The sequence below is a fragment of the Cyprinus carpio genome, chromosome A11 (genome assembly GCF_018340385.1).
Source record: "Cyprinus carpio isolate SPL01 chromosome A11, ASM1834038v1, whole genome shotgun sequence".
Lineage (NCBI taxonomy): Eukaryota > Metazoa > Chordata > Actinopteri > Cypriniformes > Cyprinidae > Cyprinus > Cyprinus carpio.
The window spans coordinates 10,476,222-10,494,696 of NC_056582.1; the positions used below are offsets into that span (position 1 = coordinate 10,476,222).

The following is an 18,475-nucleotide window of genomic DNA, read 5'->3' on the forward strand; positions in this document are numbered from 1 at the left end:
ATGGTGCTGTGGGTTTGTAGAAGAGGGACTATAAATATATAGATGGAGCAGAAAGGGGAGCCGTTGAACAGGTGGAGACGGGTAGAGTATACCGGGGCAGAGCAGAATCAAAAGGAAGACAAAACACAGTGTGTGTTTACATGTTTGACAGGAAGTTTAAAGCCAGATGATCCATCATTACTGTGTTTTGTCTCTGTTTATCAGACTGGGACGAGCACCGCCAGTGGAAACATCCCAACGGTTTTGTATGAGGTGTGGAGGAGCCGAGGAATACCTGGGTGAGTGTAAATGGCAGTGTATGAATCCAGATACTGCGTTCCTCAATTAGGAAATGTATTTATTTTTTTTTTTTCATTATAAGCACCATTTAAATCCTCTTTTAAGACATTTTTTTTTATTTTATGCAATGAATTAGAAGGATATACACACTACCATTTGGGGTCAGTATATTTTTGTATAAATGCTGTTCTTTCTTAACTTTCTTTTTATCAGGGAAAACCTGCAAAAAAAAAAAAAGGTTTCTACAAGAATATTAAGCAGCAATGAAATACGAAATGTTACTTGAACACCAAATCAGCATATTAGACTGAAGACTGGAGTAATGTATGGAGACAGATTAGTCTCAAATATAATTCACGCAAAAAACACGATTCACACATGCGTAAACAATTTCACATGCATGAAACCTAATTCACGTACACACAAAAAAAATTCACGTGCATGAAAAAAAATATATATTCACAAAAAGCAATTCACATGCGCAAAATACAATTATATATTCATAAAATACATTTCACAAATGCAAAACACAATTCGTAGATATACAACTGTGCACAAAAACCTTTGAATGTTTAAAATGTACGAGTGTCTGAATGTACAAATCGTCATTTACTACGAATCCACTCGGATTTGTGTGTGTGTGTTTTTGAGACTTTCCTGGCAGAGCTCTCTTCCCACGTGGGTCTGTCGTACTCTTTAGCCAATCAGATGCGAGCTTACCATTCAACCAATCATATCATAAGCCACCGAGAGTGTATGAATTTCTCACATGAATTTTTTTTGTGTGTACGTTAATTAGGTTTCATGCATGTGAAATTGTTTACGCATGTGTGAATCGTGTTTTTTGCGTGAATTATATTTGAGACTAATCTGTCTCCATAGTAATCATGCTGAAAATTCAGCTTTGCCATTACAGGAATGAATTACATTTTAAAATATATTCAAATAGAAAAGCGTTATATTAAACTGTACAATGTTTAACAATATTACTGTTTTTACTGCATTTGATCAAATAAATGCATGCTTTTTGAGCACAAGATTTTTTTTTATAACAATTATTTTAAATAGTTTTAAATATAAACAAATTTTAAATAGTTTTAGTTTTTTTTATACTTTAATTACACTAAATCAGTAGTTTTTTTTATAGCATATTAGATTATATGTGATTAAATAATTTGCATTGTTTAATAGAACTGTAGTTTATTCATATAAGTATTTTTCCTGATTTAAAAAAAAAAAGAATTTTAGCTTTAAATATGTTTCCTAGAACTCTTTATTGAAGTTTTATTCTTTGATTTTTAAGCAAGAAAAAGTTTTTTTTTTTTTTTGAAAGAAAATTAATTGCAATAAAACTAGTCAATGGAAAAAAGCAGACAGTCACTATTGTTCTATGCACATAGATGCCCATGAGTGATCATGTGAATCTCTTTCTCTTCATAATACACTTTCTCTATCCATCTAAAACTTGTCAGATTATTATCAGATTTTTTTTATTTTTTTTAGCAGAACACATAATAAACTCTATGACTTCAAGGAATTCCTAAAATCCCTTCCCAGACTGCAATATTTAAAACTCTGAGAAAAAAAAAAGAGTAGGCAAAGAGGCTCGACAATGCTTGCATAAGGGCAACAACTCTCGCACTTTCACTACTGCATGCCTTCTACAAATTGCCTGGCTTTAAAGCTGTAATTACTGTAATGGCTCCAATTGCAGACTAGTGAAGCCAGAAAGTGCTTCCATGTGTGTCAGAGCTCTGCGGAGAGCTTCTAACCACACCAACCAAAACATCGGCAATCAAGGCAGCCGTGCACTTGTGAGTTCACCTTCCTCAAAGCTTTGAAGTGCTGCTACCCCAACCAGCCTACCCATATGGCTCCCATGTCCACAAGCAAGTAGGCTTTGCTAAGTAGTTCAGGATGATGCAGCAACCCGCTGAGAGAGTAATGCTAGCAATGTTTACAACGAGCATGTTGCAGTGGGCCCATAATGACCTCCAGTTGCAGTGAAATCAATTGGAGCTTTGGTTAGATACAATGTAAGTTGCTTCCTTTGGAGTTTTGCAGTGGTGTATGACCTGCCTCTGATCAGAAATCTACATTAGTAAGCATCTGTTAAGCATGCTGTATTTATAGAGCCATTAATGGAAGTGTCATTAGATCTGTCCACCGCTCACTGACTGGAGATCATGGCTGGCCAGGGTTTCTCAGACTGATTCAAACCAGGTACTCATTGTGAGCTATTCATTAAAATGACCAACAAATGAGTCATTTGTTTGCGAATCATGTTGTATGTTTGTGGTTCACTAAAAAGTTCAGATTAATGGGAGTCATTTGTTTGTGAATTATGTTGTAATTACTAAATGATGTGCGGACGTTCTACACAAAGCTGTTCATGTTCCCAGAATTATGTGTTTCTATGGCAACACTTGGCATATGTGACATCTATGGCAACACAAAAACGAATCTGTTGCTTCGTCCCAAGTTGCATACTTATACTATGCTCTAAAAGAACATATATTTGAGTGTGTAGAAGAAGAGTAGGCAAGCTTTGAGACATACTACTTCATCATAATTGTGACAAACCACTCTGTCCATTAGTAACACTGCTCTGCCAATCATCTGGTCACAGTTATCATCCTCCACATATAGTTTTATTTAATCTCGTTCTACATTGGAGAGAGATGATGTAGCACGCTGACCTGCCGTCACAGGTATTTTTTTGTAGAATACCCTCAACCAGGGTGCGATTTGTGAAAAAAACAGAGGGGGGGATGCTTTTGAAAATTTTTATGAAATGTTTTTAATACGACGGAAATTGTATTTAGTGTGATCTCAGTTTAATAAAAACATTGTAAGCCTACGTTAGGCCTATTAATTGTAATGATTTAATGTCCACGGTTATTCAAACAAAATGATTCACTGTTTCAAAGCGCTCCAATCGGATCGCGTATCGCAAATCATTTGATTCAGATCTGGACGTCAGAGCGTGTATCGCGAATCATTTGATTCAGATCGGGACGTCAGAGCGGGTTTGCATGATGTTTTTATCCCCACTGGGGATAAAAGTTATTCAGCAGAGGCAGGGATGCATAGACCAGAGGGGGGGAAATCCCCCCCATCCCCCCCGGCAAATCGCACCCTGCCCTCAACACATAATGATGCATTTAAAAGTTAATGACCAGCAGTGTCTTCATAAATTCACAATGTTTTTGCAGATGCAATATAATGTGGATTACATTGAATAATTTTTTTTCGTCAGGTTATATATTGATTTATCACTCAAACCCTTTATCTAACCTTTCTACTTAAGAGTCATGTCTCACACATCCAACACATTTGTAGTTTATTAATAGTTTTTATTTGTTTTTGTAGTTCTAATCGAATCTTTGTCCATTGTGAAATGTGGGAAATATTAGCCGTTATGTGCATTAATCTGCACTCCAAATTTCCACCATAAATAGTAAACCATCTGGGTACCTTATTTTAGACAGATAGTATGCAAATTTGGTCGTGGGTCTTATTCTTGCATTGTTAAGTCATTATAAGAATAATTAAACTACATACTGCATAAGTCATGCCATTTTGAGATGACATTGCAGCAGAGCTCTGTTTTTAAGTTGTAATTATGAGTTCTATGACAACATGAGCACTTTTTACAAGTTAAAATCATCATTTTGTGAGTCTTTCATGGTAATTCTGACATTATAACTTTATATCCAGTAATTCTGACGTGAAAGTCCCTTTATACTACACTGGTTTCGTTGTATGTTTTTATGCTATTAATTGGAAAATCTGTATTTCTACTGAACCCTAATCATGCAAGCAACACTCACATTTTCTTCAGAAAATATAAAAACTGTTTCAGTAGCAGTATGAAGTTCCTGTGATGCATATTTGTGGTTTCCATTGCAGAAGATAGGGTCAGAACTGACTCAAAGCACGCATGCAAGGTTTCACATTTCTCTTTTAGTGCGTAGTCTGAAATCCCAACCCCACGCAGCAGACAAACTGTCAGAATGCGTCCTTGCTAATTCGTTCCAGGATGAGTGTGTTTGCTCACAGGTCCACACACACGAGCTCACTCTGACAGGGCATCTCTCTGTAAAACACATGATCCCAGCAGAAGCATGCTGAAACGTCGAGTTCTGCGAATCACTGGAATAGTCAAGAGATCCCTGACATATTTGGCACCTTGTACAGCTTTGCAGTTGACATAAATTGATGTATTAGTGGTAACACCACTCGTGACCTTATTTTTAATTTTAGATCCAACCCATCCCCACTTTCCAACCACCATTATCCCCCACAGGTGTCACACTGAAGGAGGCCGATTCCAAATCAGTCAATTTTGATAGTATGACGGGGCATTATAGAAACATTCGGTGAGCAGGACATGGATTCGGCAAAGTTTGATAAAGTCTGAAAAATATGCGAAACAAAACAAGTGCGAAGCGAAGGGAGCCAAAGCGAGAGAGTGTTGTGGGTGTGCTGGGAGCTTGAGGGACGTGTGTGGATGTCATCTGGCCATCAGTCATGCGGAGAAGCCCCTGGGGGCCAGTGCTTATACCAAAAGCAGCTGCGTGGAAAAGAGCCTTAGGAGACTACAATACTTTCATGGCCTGTCGCATCCTTGAACCTCTCCAACATCAACAAACCCTACACTGCACATTCCTGCTCAAACGCTCCGTAATCTGTCAAACAACACGCTGTCAGCTGAGAAATACTGAATACTTGTGTTATCAAGCATAGCTAATGTTTTATTTAATGCAGCTCTGTAAATTTCATCTAACAAAGTTGCATCCAAGCAGATTTTGCAACTGTATGTTTCTATTTTCAGTAGATAGACCTGTCAATAATGATTTAATTAATGATTCCGGTTCCTTTCCTACTCAATCTGAGTTTGAGAAATATATGGAACTTAACTATACTTTGGTAAACAAACAAAAAATGTGGTTTATAATATATTATAATATATACGTAACTCATTTTGTGAGTCTTTAAATACACATTGTCAAATCAACAACCAGTCATTCACAACAATAAACAATGGTTTAAGTCTCACAATACTTACAACAGTAGCACAATGTAACAGCAAGATGATATATTTGATCTGCTAAAAACAATCATCATTCATTTGGGAATCGGACTATGCTGGTTGTGAAATATGATTTGACTCACTACAAAGAACCAGTTCGTATGAGTCATATGTTCGGGAATTGAACTAATACTGTTGTGCTGTGTATTTGACTCACTAAAAAGAACTGTCTCGTAAGAGTCATTCATTTGGGAATCGGACTATACTGTTTGTGATGAATGTTTTGATTTGCTAAAAAGGACTGATTCATAAGAGTCAGCTTGGGAATCGGACTGTACTTGTGCTTTATGTTTTGACTCACTACAAAGAACCAGTTTGTACGAGTCATACATTTGGGAATCTGACTTGCACTGTATGTTTTGATGTGCTTAAAAGAACCTTCTTGTAAGAGTCATTCATTCAGGAGTTGAACAGCTGATTGTGCTGTATATTCATCAGGAATCAGATGATTCTGTACAGTAAAAAGAGAACCATTAATGATTGGGCAGGTGACTTCTGATATGAAACAATAAAAGCACGTTTATGTTGCAATGTAATTTCGCTTTACAAAAAAAGAGGACACTCACAACACGCCGACAGTCAAGACAGAGCAGGTGACTTCTGATATGAAACAGTGTCAGCTTTCAAATTTTGTCTTGAGAAATTTAAACAGTAAATACAGTTTTGTGGCTCTTTAATGTGTCATGACAGATCGCAAACCAATCATCTCTTCCTCTTTACTAGTTATAGCACGAAATAAACATGAATGAACATCAGAAGGTATCTTGTTTCAACCGCAGAAAGATGTCAGTACACACCATTTTTAAATTAAGTCCACCAACATTAATCTACTCTCCTGTTTTTTTTTTTTTTTTGCCAAAATGGCAGATTCTGCATAATGATTGGTCAGATCATCTGTCAATCAAATCCCGGCAAAGAGTCAATTGTTTTGGACTGTAGACCAATAATATATGAAAATATATATATAAATATGGGAATAAAAATACCAATGATTTATGACTTTGCTATAATAATGTCTTTGAATTTAATTCAATTGATCTGTTCATAACTGTGAATAATCATCATATTTTGAAATTAATTATTAGCTTGAAAAGACTTATTGCTAACTCTTGCTTTTATGTTTTCTCATCCCATCTGAACTGTTCGCCGGCAGCATCCCCAGAGTGACGTTCATCAGCATGGGAGGCTTCATTTTCCTCGGAGCATATGAGAAAGTGCGCCGTATGCTTTTATAAACACCCTCGTCATGGACGGTGTGGGTCGGTTTGTACTGGACCGGTTTCCTCAACCCAAACTCTGACTGTACAGCCAAAACTGCAAAACAAGGTCAGAGACCAGGAGCAACCGGTATATTACAGATGAGTTGAGGTTGTTCAAATCTGACCGAGAACGCACCCTCTGTCCTAGTTTGAACCGGTGGTCTTGAGGGCCACGGCGAGGACACCTGGTGCCTGGATAAAAAGATCACATAACACAGTGGTTTGCATTCCTGATCATCAGTGCACAACAGATTGAGTTTAACTGCCTGGATTTTACTTATGTTGCACCACAGATCGAGTTCAAACTCACATATCATTTTTGCAAGCCTATATGTGTCTATTAAAAAAAGTATTTTTACAAAAATGAATCGGCTATTTGTATTAAGACATGACTGTGCTGGTATTTATATACTAAACTCTCAAGTATGCACTAATAGGTAACAAGTTTAAGGGCATTACCAATATTACTCCAGTGGATTATTGTAACTAGTTGCTCTACTTCACTATTATTAGCTGATAAACACACAGTGAGACTCAAGCAGAATGCAGAGAAAAAGCCTATTCATACAAAGTCATTTCAACCACTGTGCATCAAAATAAAACAAACCAGAAGGAGTAAAAGAGCAAAATGTGACTTTAATAAACACCTGGCCATTTTGACACTTCAACAGTTTTAGCCATGTGGATGATCAGCTGTGATTAGAGTTCAGTTCAAAACAGGGTGACCCACACATCTGTAGAGTTAACCTATTTGAATTAGTGGGGTTCTTCACAGAGCTGGATTACACAAATAACCATTTAACCACAGTATCAATGTACTGCTAAGGTCAGTTTCAACAGCTTTGGGGTTAAACTGGTGTTTGCTGTAATCTAACTTTATAAAACATTCACCAAGTTTAGTAGTAGATTTTTTTTTTCTTTCTTTCTTTTACTATTTGGCCTAAAAAACCTTGGCTTTGACATGAACATGAACCGGTTTGGCTCAGGCTAACTAATAAACGTATCTTAGCATTAGCTGCTTTAGTCTTTACCAAAGACTATGAGAGATTCTCTGAGGTGTTCACTTATTCCCTTTACGTGAAGATATTCTGTGTAGCTGAAGACCAGCACACACAGCTTGAGCTTTCTAGAGACGCTCTTTCCCTTTCGTGATTTGGCAGCGTTCAGCTTACGAACGTCTAATGTCACTGTTAGAAAGTCACTGTTAGAGCAAATCTCTCTAAGTATTATTTTTGGATAGTTTGTTATTTCCCCAAATATGTTAAAAAAGACGGTCAACAGATACATTTAAAAATTCATTTCAAATACCACAGGTATGTAGGTGAGCGAAGCAGCTTGTGGTGACGTGTACCTTTGTTAACGGAAGAGCCTCGATTGCATCAGAATCTCAAGATGTAAAAATGTTCAGTTCAAATAATAACTCTTACATGATTTATCAAAGTGCTTATATTTTCCCTTATGCCAGTATTTGTCATTTTTGTACCTTAATGGATGCAGAGCTCTTCCTTCATCACAGACCAGAACATATGTATTCTGGCAAAGAAATATTCCAGGTTAAACACCAGTTAGTAATGACAAATACAATAGTTTGCTGACTGCTGTCTGTTGTGAATGCCTTTCTGTAGACACATTTTTTGTGGTAAATTGACACAAAGCTGTGGGAAGAACTTAACTTTAGAGTTGCCACACCTTTTTACCAGTGAATTTCCATTATTTTTCCAGTCATAATTACTTAAACATCATTTATAGAGATAGCATTTACAACAACAACAGAAAACTTGTCCAAGACTTTTCTATTTTTGTAGATCGTATTAGTTTCTAGTCATCAAAAACTTAAAACAACAACAAAAAAGTAATTTCCCTGATATTTCCAGAACCCTTTAACTTGTATTTAACCTGGAATATTCCTTCAAGGTGATCAATTATGATTGGGTTGTCTAAACTTCAAGTGCATGACAAAATTCCCATTTGTGAGAGAAAAAGTACACAGACATCTCCCTCCCAAAAAACAAAACTGACTTGTGGTCATTTGATCTTGTAATAAGGCACTGCTTATAAAACTGGGGAAAGCAAGAGAGATCCTTAAACAAAAAAAAAAAAAGCAAAGAAATAAAAATAAAATAAAACCACTCTGATCTCACCATGCACCGAATAGAGTTAAACACTCTTTTGTAAAAGTTATAGAATACATACATTCATATATTTATATATGAAAACTCTTATGTACAGCTCAAAGCCTAATGTTGTAGCACTCTGTCATACATTTTGCATGCGTCAAATGCAAGTCACATTTCTAAAGTGTGAACCAAGCCTCCCTGAGGAGGATTATATCTATATACATCATTAACGCTCGCATGGGACGTCATCGCCCCACTCAAGCTTCGCCTTCAAACTCCGGACACCCCTGTTCTGCATTTAGATAGATGGGGGCAGCTTTGTCTGTGCCCCTCAGTGTGAGGTAGCAGTTCTCAGTGCAAAAGGATAAAGAAGAGGGTTGGTGAGGCATTAGTCACTGGCCCGTCTGAAGGGTTGGCTCTCGCTTGAGGTGGCATCGGGCGTATGTGCGTGTCCGTTGGGTAATAGAGTCTGTTTAAGCTCGGACTCAATGTCACAGTCCCCAGACAGGAGCTTTACTGGCCGATGGTAGCTCTCTTCAAGTGTGGGAGGTGTGTCTGACCTATTCACCCACAATCCTGAGAAAGATTAGAAAGGAAGTGATGTTATTAGTAATAGATATTATGACTGTATTACGTCAAAGATCAACAATCTGATATAAATCACTCAGAACTGAAATGATAAAAGTGTGTATTCATAAAGCAGTGGGAGGAATAGTGATTTAAGAGGAAGAGTTCTCACCTTTTCGGTCGTTGTACTGGTGCGATGAGGGTGATATTGTCACCCTGTTCTCACCTTTTCGGTCGTTGTACTGGTGCGATGAGGGTGATATTGTCACCCTGTCATGGTTGGTGGGAAAGATGGGAGTTTGGTTGTCTTTCCTGACCCCGTTGGGTGTGCCATTGCAGTGTGGTTCATTGTTGTGGCTGGTGAAAGTTGATGTTTGGCGTGTCTGCTGATACTCCAGGCCTGAAGGGGGCGCTATCCCGTGAGGGAGGTAGTTACAGTGTTTGGAGTAGTGGGTACCGTTTTCCAAGCAGTCTGTGCACACGACTGGCCCATCATAGCCTGAAATAAAAGGTGCTTTTTAACATATGTTGTGCAAAGGTCATACAGCCAAAAAATGCCGGCATGACGTGAAAATTCATCTATTCATTTAATTTGTAAATGCAGAAAAAATAATAATAAGTCAGTAGATTCCATTTGGACCTACAAGAAAAGTGTGGATACTGTACCATTGTTTTCTATGTGTCCGTTGGCTTGAGATCCACCATTGGACTCCACTCGTATACACGCGTCCTGTCTCTCTGATAAAGTGCCCTGAGAGGACAGGTAACTGGGGACATCAGGAGGGACAATTGTCTCGTCTGTAAAAGGCAAGCGCAAACGTTATAGACACAACATGCAGAGCCCTGAACAAATACAGTATTTGTGTGAATACACGCACCTGTGTTTACACTGCACTCCTCGCTCTTCTTCCTCGTCTGGTAGATAATACACACCCAAACAAGTGATGTCACCACAATACTGGTGACCACGGCGATGACGATGATTCCCACAGTAACAGTGCTGGGACTTGAAAAAGGCGCGCAATCCTCAAATCGCTGGTAAACATTCAACTGGCAGTGAGCGCGCTCCGTGCCGAGCGTGTTGGACATGACACAGGTGTAGCGTCCAGCGTCTTCTAAGGTGGTGCTGCCGATCACCAAGAGCTGATTCCCTGGAGTGAAGTAGTGATGGTCGCTGGGTCTGAGAGGCTCCTCCCCCTTTAGCCAGGTGATGCGAGGAGGTGGGCTGCCTAAAGCCTTGCACTGCAACGCAACTGTCTCACCCACCACCACATTTCGATCCTCCATTTCCTGTGCCAGATGAGGGGTTTCTGCAGGAAGGTCACAAGAAAGAGTTATTGAATTACATACAGCCATGTGTAGATAAAGATCCCTTTAAATGGCTTGACACTGGTGTTTAGTTGATGTCACAGCTGTGAATCATAATTTGCTACTTGCTGTTGCTAGCTTTTCATGTGCTATTTCTAATTTATGAGGGACATTCTCATTTTAGACAGTTGTTCTGGACAAAAACAATTCACCCTGAGTACAAGATGAGCCATTTGTATTTTTAAATAAAGAATAGTAATTTAAAATGTTTAAAGCTGCTTAAATTGTATTTCGTCAACTTTTAGGACTACATTAGCATTATGATAGTCACTTGTATATATATATATATATATATATATATATATATATATATATATATATATATATATATATATATAAAATTGTCTGATTCCTGAACAAATGACTCTTGAGTTCTTCTTTGATCTGGTTCTTTCCAGTGAATCAAAAACATACGACAGAACCAGCTTAGTCCAGTTCCTGAATGAATGACTCTTAAGAGTCTGTTCTTTTTTTTGTTTTGTTTTTTTGTGACTCCGAAATATACAGCAGGACCAAGTCTAGAGTAATTTCTGAATTAATGACTCTTATAAACCGGTTCTTTGTAGTGAATCGAAAACATACAGAACAACTCCAGTTCCTGAACAAATGACTCTTATGAGCCATTTAGATTTAGTGAATCAAAAACATACAGTGGGACCATTGTAGTCTTATTTCTGAATGAATGACTCTTATAAACGGGTTCTCTTCCAGTGCGACCAGTATGTAGTCTGGTTCAGTATTTAGTCTGACCCCTTGAGGCAATTCTTTTTAGTGAATCAAAAACAAAGCCCACTTTAGGCAGACTATACCACATCATGTCTACAAAATAACAAGTATTTGACTATTTCTGCCTAGCAATTACTCAACTGAGAGTTTAGAAACACTCAAAAATACCACTATGTGAGCCTTCAGCACTTCCTCTACCCCCTGTGACCTCTTTCCTGACCTTTCCCCTTCAAGCCCGCACATAAAGCCCAGCTGCTTCAGATGGGGAAAGAAAAACATTCTTACGTAGAACTAAGCAGGGGTTAGCAGAACTCCAACAGCTTAATAAACAAAATCTGAATTCCATAATGGGACAAAAAAAGTCTTTATATAATGTATTTATATCATGTAAATATTTTTAAAATGGATATACCTAACACTGTCAGAGTGACGTTTGCAGAGATCATGCCCGCTGTGTTTTTTGCCGTGCAGCTGTACACGCCCATATCCTCAGGCTTCACGTCCATGATGAAAAAGACATCGTCATCAGGCATCACACGCATGCGGCGCTCTCGGGCGGCAGGGAAGTCTGTACCACCATCTTTCTGCCACGCCACTTGGGGAGTCGGATGTCCTTCAGCCGCACACTCCAACCGTGCCTTCGTGCCCGTGCGGATCGTGATGTCGCGTGGAGTCTTGACAAATGAAGGCAGCACTGTGCGCATAAGCAGGCAAAGGGAAATTAGCCCTAGCAAGGATTATTCCCATAATGCTGCTTCATCAGCACCAAACAAGCCCAGCATTCATAGCTGTGACTAACTCAATTGGTGATGGGAAATTGCTTGATTTGGACGGGCAAGAAACCAAAAATGCCTCAGGACAATCCATTTGCATCTGTTGCTTGAACTGACAAGGCATGTAATTCAAATGTATTGCTAACAGCAGAGAAGATAAAAAATGCCAAAATTCGAGTGGCGCAGTTCAGTCTGAATGTTCAAACTGAATTTTGCTGGTGCAGTTCACTGAAAGAAAAGCTCTGAGCAAATGTTGCATAATGGGAATTTTGTGCAACTGGTGTGACTCGTATGTTTTACAAATTACAAATTGAACGGACTTAAAATTACCTTGAAATTATAAATTAATGAATAATTTGACTTTCATATAAACACTGTATTATATATCTGTATTATTTATATATATAAATATGCATGTACAACAACTAAAATTAATAATATATTACTAAAATATTATATTCAGGTAGCTGGGTTAAAAAAATCGATTTGTACAAATGAAAAGTTTACTAAAGGTGAACCAAAAGTATTTATATTTATCATTTTTATTATTATTATTATTATTTAAATGTTTAAACATTTAAAATATTTTAATATTTAAAAAAAAGGATTTTAAAATATTTATTAAAAATAAAGGAAATTACACATTTTATAATTTTTTTTAAAGTAATAAATGTTCAATAAATGACAATTATTGTGAATTAAGCACATACTGGCATTTAAAACACATACATTTCAAACTTCAGATTATAAAAACAACAAAATGCCACCACTAGAACAAACCACAAAATGCTACAACAATATTAAACGAACACATCGCGATAGGAATTTGTGACGTATACATTTCCAACTGTAGAGGAACCCATTACATACCCAACTAAAGTGTAAAATGTATGTAGAAGAGTACCAGTATATAGTTTGCACTTGTTAAATGTACCGTTTACAGTGACGCGGGCCTTGTTAGAGTAGGATGAGCCAAAGTGATTGCTGATGATGCACTGGTAGCGGCCCTCATGGTTGAAGGTGACGTGCCGGAGGTGGAGGATAGTGGTGTACTCCATTACACCTCCGTCACTGGCCCGTACGTGGGCGAAATTCTCCACCTCGGCTTGACGTAGTGTCTCCTGGTCCTTGAGCCAAGTGAAGGTCATGGGCGAGCTGCTGCTGCTGGCGGCCGTACAGGTCAGATGCACATCTTTGCCCAATACTGCTGCCGTGGTGACGGGGTGGACAGTGATCTGGGGTTTGGGAAGGTCATCTGGAGGGAAGTACAAGGATAGAGACATTTTAACACACCTTATGATTATGTTTTTCCTTATTGTGATTGACTTCTTTGTTTGTTATAGACAATACAGCACTGCTTACCACAAACAAAGCTCTGTGGCGGGGCCTGGTAGATGCTGGTGCCCTTTAGGCTCTCTGGGTGGGCACATGTGGCCTGAACGCCAGGCTTCAGCCCTCGTGTTACCAGCCACTCCGGAAACCAGTGCAGCTGGCAGTCGCACAGAAAACTATCACTCTGAATATGACTGCAGAGAGAGGGATCGAAAGAAAGATAATTAAAAGCCAACTAGCATGCATCTACACTGTAAACACTGATGGAGATGATTTGATAGAACTGAATTATGTGCACAATTATGTCCAGTTAAGACGAATAAGTGTCTTATGTTAACTAAAGCTGCATTTAATTATTCAAAATACATTAAAAACAGTAAAAAGATGTGATACATTTCTTTAGGATTCCTTGATTAACAGAAATGTGAAAATAACAGCATTTATTTGAAATAGAAACCGTGTTATTACTGTACATTGATCAATTTAATGCATTCCTGCAAAATATAAATACTCATTTATCTTTAAAAAAAAACTTACTGTAGTGTATATTTAAATAATAGTTAATTTTAATAATAGTGTTATTAATTTAAAAAAAAAAAAAAATCTCAGATACATGGATTAAAAAAAAAAAAAAGTGGAGTGAAGTGCACTTGAAATATTTTAATATTTTAATTGGCATTAGTCATGGCATACTATTTCCTTTAAGCCTCAGGAAACTATGCATTTTATTTGTATGACAATTAACTGTCATCAAAACATTCATGATGTCGAGAAACATTAGAACCGGGTGAGTGGATGTGCGTGTGAAAAGGAGCATGTGTAATAATGGGACTCACAGGTAACGCAGGTTCTTCATCTTACTAAATGCCTCGGGTTGGATGGAGCGGATGGCATTTTCCGCCAAGTTCCTGTTGAGAGATTAAACAGGGCCCTCAGGCGTGACAGAAAGACAACATGGGAATATTCACATACAGCTGCTGCGCTCGCATGCGAATCCGTAGCCTATTTTTATACGGGATAACTCTGAACAAGGTGGAAAGACCCCAATATCAGATGTGGAGTTACAGCATCTGCAGAAGTGCTTAAAAATTCCTTTTCTTCTACGAAACTGACCACATGCTCCATAACTGTGTTCCTGTGCAAGTTAAACCTGGCTCTAGCGAGACAAGAGCAGCGGGCACTATTAAATTGCTAGCAGCCCTCTTAAGCATTTACTTTTGGCAGCCGCTGCTATATGGGTCAAACAGCATTGTGGGATACTCACAGGTGCTCTAGAGCCTCCAGGCCCGAGAAGGCTTTCTTGGCCACCGACTTGATCTTGTTTCCAAACAGAGTTCTGACGTTTCCAGACACGCAGGGTGAGAGGAAAGAGAGAGAGAAAGAGTGTGCACAATTAGTTGGGCTGAATCTGATAAGAGAGGGGGATTGTGGGATTGGAAATCCAAACTGTGTAGAGATTAGGAGGAGGGTGAGGAATCGGGGGCCCGGCGCAGCTCTTCAAAGCTTACTTTTATCTTTATTAGAATTTAATAGCGATGACAGGGTAGAGCCCAGAGCTCGAGGTCACATAAAAAGGAGCTTCAGTGGCTGGAGAACAGCATGGCTTGGATAGTAATAAAAGTGGCCTTGTCAAGGCTCTGGTTAAAACGCCTTGTAGGGGCTAATCCTGCTCGCACTTCAAAAGCAGGCGTACACACACAAACATCGCGGAAAGGTGAAGGGGAACAGGCTCCTTCGGGGATGTAACCTCCCCCCCAGATGACACGATTTCCTTTCTTAAGCATGTTGGACCAAAACAAGCCCAACAGTGCATTTCCTGTCCTGGGCTCAAGACTCCTCAGTCAGCACCGTGAAAGCCAGCACCTCCTCATATAAACCAGATCTGACACCTGACAATGTTGTCACTTTGATCAGGGGATAATCTTATTGGCTGTGAGTCGGTGGATATTAAAAATCCAGTATATATATTTATATATACACTTTTTTACATTTACATTTATGCATTTAGCAGACGCTTTTATCCAAAGCGACTTACAGCGCATTCAGGCTATACATTTTATTTTATTTTTTTTACCAGTATGTGTGTTCCCTGGGAATCAAACCCACAACCTTTTGCACTGCTAACGCAATGCTCTACCACTGAGCCACAAAATCTATATTTTTTTTAATAAATACATATAAAAAGAAAAAAAAAAAACTCTTTTAAATGCTACAGGTGAGTTTAGGCATCACACCATTGTAATACTGAATTGTAAAATAGTTTTTTTCATTTTTCATGTAACAATGTAATATAAGTAAAGTCGGGTCCATGGATATTAAAATCGTAACTGATATTGAAAATCAGGTAATTATTTTCACATTATGGCTGATATCCGATAAATGGCCAATGTTAAAAATCTATACAGAACTAAAAAAATCTTTTTCAAAATCTTTCGTCTAAATGAACAAAAAATAAAATAAAATCATTTTTAAACGCAAGTGAGTTTAGGAATCACAACAAAAATAGATTTTTCTAATTGTTTTTAAATTTTGCTAAAGATTACATTTAACAATATTACCTTTGTTATTAAAGTTACTAATAGTAAACTATATTAGTTAACAACCTTATTGTAAAGTGTTCTCAAAAATCATTACTATCAGCTGCTATGGTCCCAAAATACACAAAAGCAATATAAACACATTTTATATAGTTTTATAAAGTATAAAATCGGACATCCAAAAAAATTGTGCCATGTGCAAAAACAAAATGCATCATCTTAAACAGCAATTTAAACATTCATTTAATTGTCAAAAATGAAAAAAAAAAAAAAAAAAAAGTCTCACTGCTAGAATAAAGTTTCATGAGTTTATTAACTAGTTTATTCACTATGTGCTTATGGGAATCACCCCAGAAAATTCAGCCCCTGCCGTGTCTGTCAGCGGACTGATGGTCTATGTGTGTGCGACAGCATCTGTCATCTCCTGCAAGACTAAGACATCACCTCCACTCATCTCCTCCAGCCCCCCCACCATTTCTGAAGCAACCACCCATCTGCAGGTCACCCTCTGGGCAGTCTTGAGCCCTGGGCTTCCAATCCAACCTCTGACCAAACTGGGGTTCCAAATAGAAACCACTGAAATAGATGCTAACTGGATCCGTTGGCATCACGAGCAGGTGCACATGGAATCTGTACATGAAGATTTAGGGCGTACAAGTGATCCACAAGCAAAGTATCAAACAAAATAACTAGATGTTATCTATAATCTACTAAAACTAGAGTCAGCCACCGTCCCCATCTTGTGGTAACTAAACAGCAGAAAAGACTTTGATGTTGTGCACATCTCTCCCTAATTCTCCCTTGCATATTCCCAGGATGGGTGAATAGGATGTATGGCAGGGATGTGCATCAACAGGCGGCATCCGCAGATTTGCGAACCTCTGCTCCCGTAACAAGAGGCGCAGAGTGGGACGTTTGATGTGTCTGAAGAAGCCCCCTCCTCTGCCTGCCTCCCATTTTACGCCCTCACGGATTCCATCACAAGAGCAAAGCCAAGAGCTCATCTACTATAAGTCAATTATAAAAAGCTTCTCTTCCCAAATCTGCACTGCATGGAAGGTGTGGGTTGAGGTTCTTTCTCATCTTTTTAACTCAAAATTAAAATTGTTGTGGATAGACATGGTCTGATGTTGTTCAACGCAGTTTGATGTTAAATGTGGAGGATTTTGGGGACGTCAGTTTTGGCTGCACGTGATGTAAGTATGTCCAAAATTAAAGTAAAGATGATGGTAGAGATAAAGGAGAATGCGTGACACTCACAGCTTGTGGAGGTTTTCCAGGCCAGTGAAGGCCCCATTGGTGTCCTCTATAGTGCCAGAGATGTCATTGTGGTCCAACTCTCTGCAGAGAGAAAAAGAAAAAGATTAGGCAGGAAAGACAGAGGATGGAACAGCTGACCCTTTGCTAAGCTCCACCCAAGCTTATAAATTGTAATTTTATTTCAAATGTCGATTTTAAATTTACATCTATTTTAAATGTAATTTTGATATTTTACTTTATATGTATTTTAAGATTTTTTAACTGAGGTGGGACTGGTCAGTAATTTTTAAAAGGTGAGGCTTAGCAGAGGGTGAATTCCTCTTCCATATACCGCTGACAAACGTTCGGCAGTGGCAAAAGCTGCCCTGGACACCTGGTTGAAAACAAGAAAGTCCAACAAAACTCTCTTTCTTGCTCTCTCTCTTGCCCTCTGCCAACCAAGCACATTCTTTTATTTGTGAATTGTGACATTAAGGAGCGCAACAATGCACAGGCCACTGCATGAATAATGCATGACAGCTGAAAGCGCCTTGCACAAACACAGCTCTTTCACACAGTTGCACACACATTCAGTCTGACAGCCGTTTGAATCCGTCAATGCAAAAACTGTGTTGGCAGGTAAAGGCATATGGGCACATCACACAATACAACTTCAGACAAGTCACGAACAAGCCCGGATGGTGCTAGCGGCCTGTCTACACGGCCTTAACTTTCTGACGCAAATCTCTAAACACGACAGACATGGCCGGCCTGTTCCTTTAATTCAAACAACCACGTTTTGAACACATTTCAGTGAAACCTGTCACTTAAAGCCTAAAGTATACTTCTTTTTTTACAGATATGCTAGGGAATGTGCATAGTACACAAGGCAAATTTCATCATCATTGCTAAAAATTGCACACAAATTAAAACCAAATATAAACAAATAATATACTCAAATAGCATCTTGGTTATGCTAAAATGACACAGTGTATTACCATCCAATGCCATTTTTGTATGGGGTCCCTTTGTTTCTATGCCATTAAAAAGATCGCTGTTGCTGAAAAAGAATAAATGCCTTTTTGAGGTGAGAGGGTGGAGGGATTGTGCCCTTTCCCTCCCGGCTGACAACCGCCCCCTTGGCTCTTTCTGTTACTTTCCCTTCAAGCCTGGCCTCGGCTGC

At 38.6% G+C, this 18,475-nt stretch overlaps 2 protein-coding genes across 2 annotated transcripts in view; one reads left to right on the plus strand and one right to left on the minus strand.

The window, feature by feature from the left end:
• LOC109061622 (S-adenosylmethionine mitochondrial carrier protein-like) overlaps window positions 1–7,895 on the plus strand; it is a 52,014-nt gene extending 44,119 nt beyond the window's left edge. The window contains exons 9-10 of the mRNA XM_042766187.1: window positions 205–279; window positions 6,514–7,895. Coding sequence (XP_042622121.1) covers window positions 205–279; window positions 6,514–6,609 — 171 coding nt within the window. The 3' untranslated portion in view covers window positions 6,610–7,895. The remainder of the gene's footprint in view (window positions 1–204; window positions 280–6,513) is intronic.
• The window catches only part of LOC109098273 (leucine-rich repeats and immunoglobulin-like domains protein 1), a 37,029-nt gene continuing 25,803 nt past the window's right edge, over window positions 7,250–18,475 (minus strand). The window contains exons 9-18 of the mRNA XM_042766186.1: window positions 17,314–17,394; window positions 14,781–14,852; window positions 14,353–14,424; window positions 13,547–13,710; window positions 13,119–13,439; window positions 11,824–12,105; window positions 10,196–10,627; window positions 9,984–10,115; window positions 9,544–9,816; window positions 7,250–9,326 (exon numbers count right to left, since the gene is read on the minus strand). Of these exons, the coding sequence (XP_042622120.1) occupies window positions 9,139–9,326; window positions 9,544–9,816; window positions 9,984–10,115; window positions 10,196–10,627; window positions 11,824–12,105; window positions 13,119–13,439; window positions 13,547–13,710; window positions 14,353–14,424; window positions 14,781–14,852; window positions 17,314–17,394 (2,017 nt within the window). The 3' untranslated portion in view covers window positions 7,250–9,138. The remainder of the gene's footprint in view (window positions 9,327–9,543; window positions 9,817–9,983; window positions 10,116–10,195; window positions 10,628–11,823; window positions 12,106–13,118; window positions 13,440–13,546; window positions 13,711–14,352; window positions 14,425–14,780; window positions 14,853–17,313; window positions 17,395–18,475) is intronic.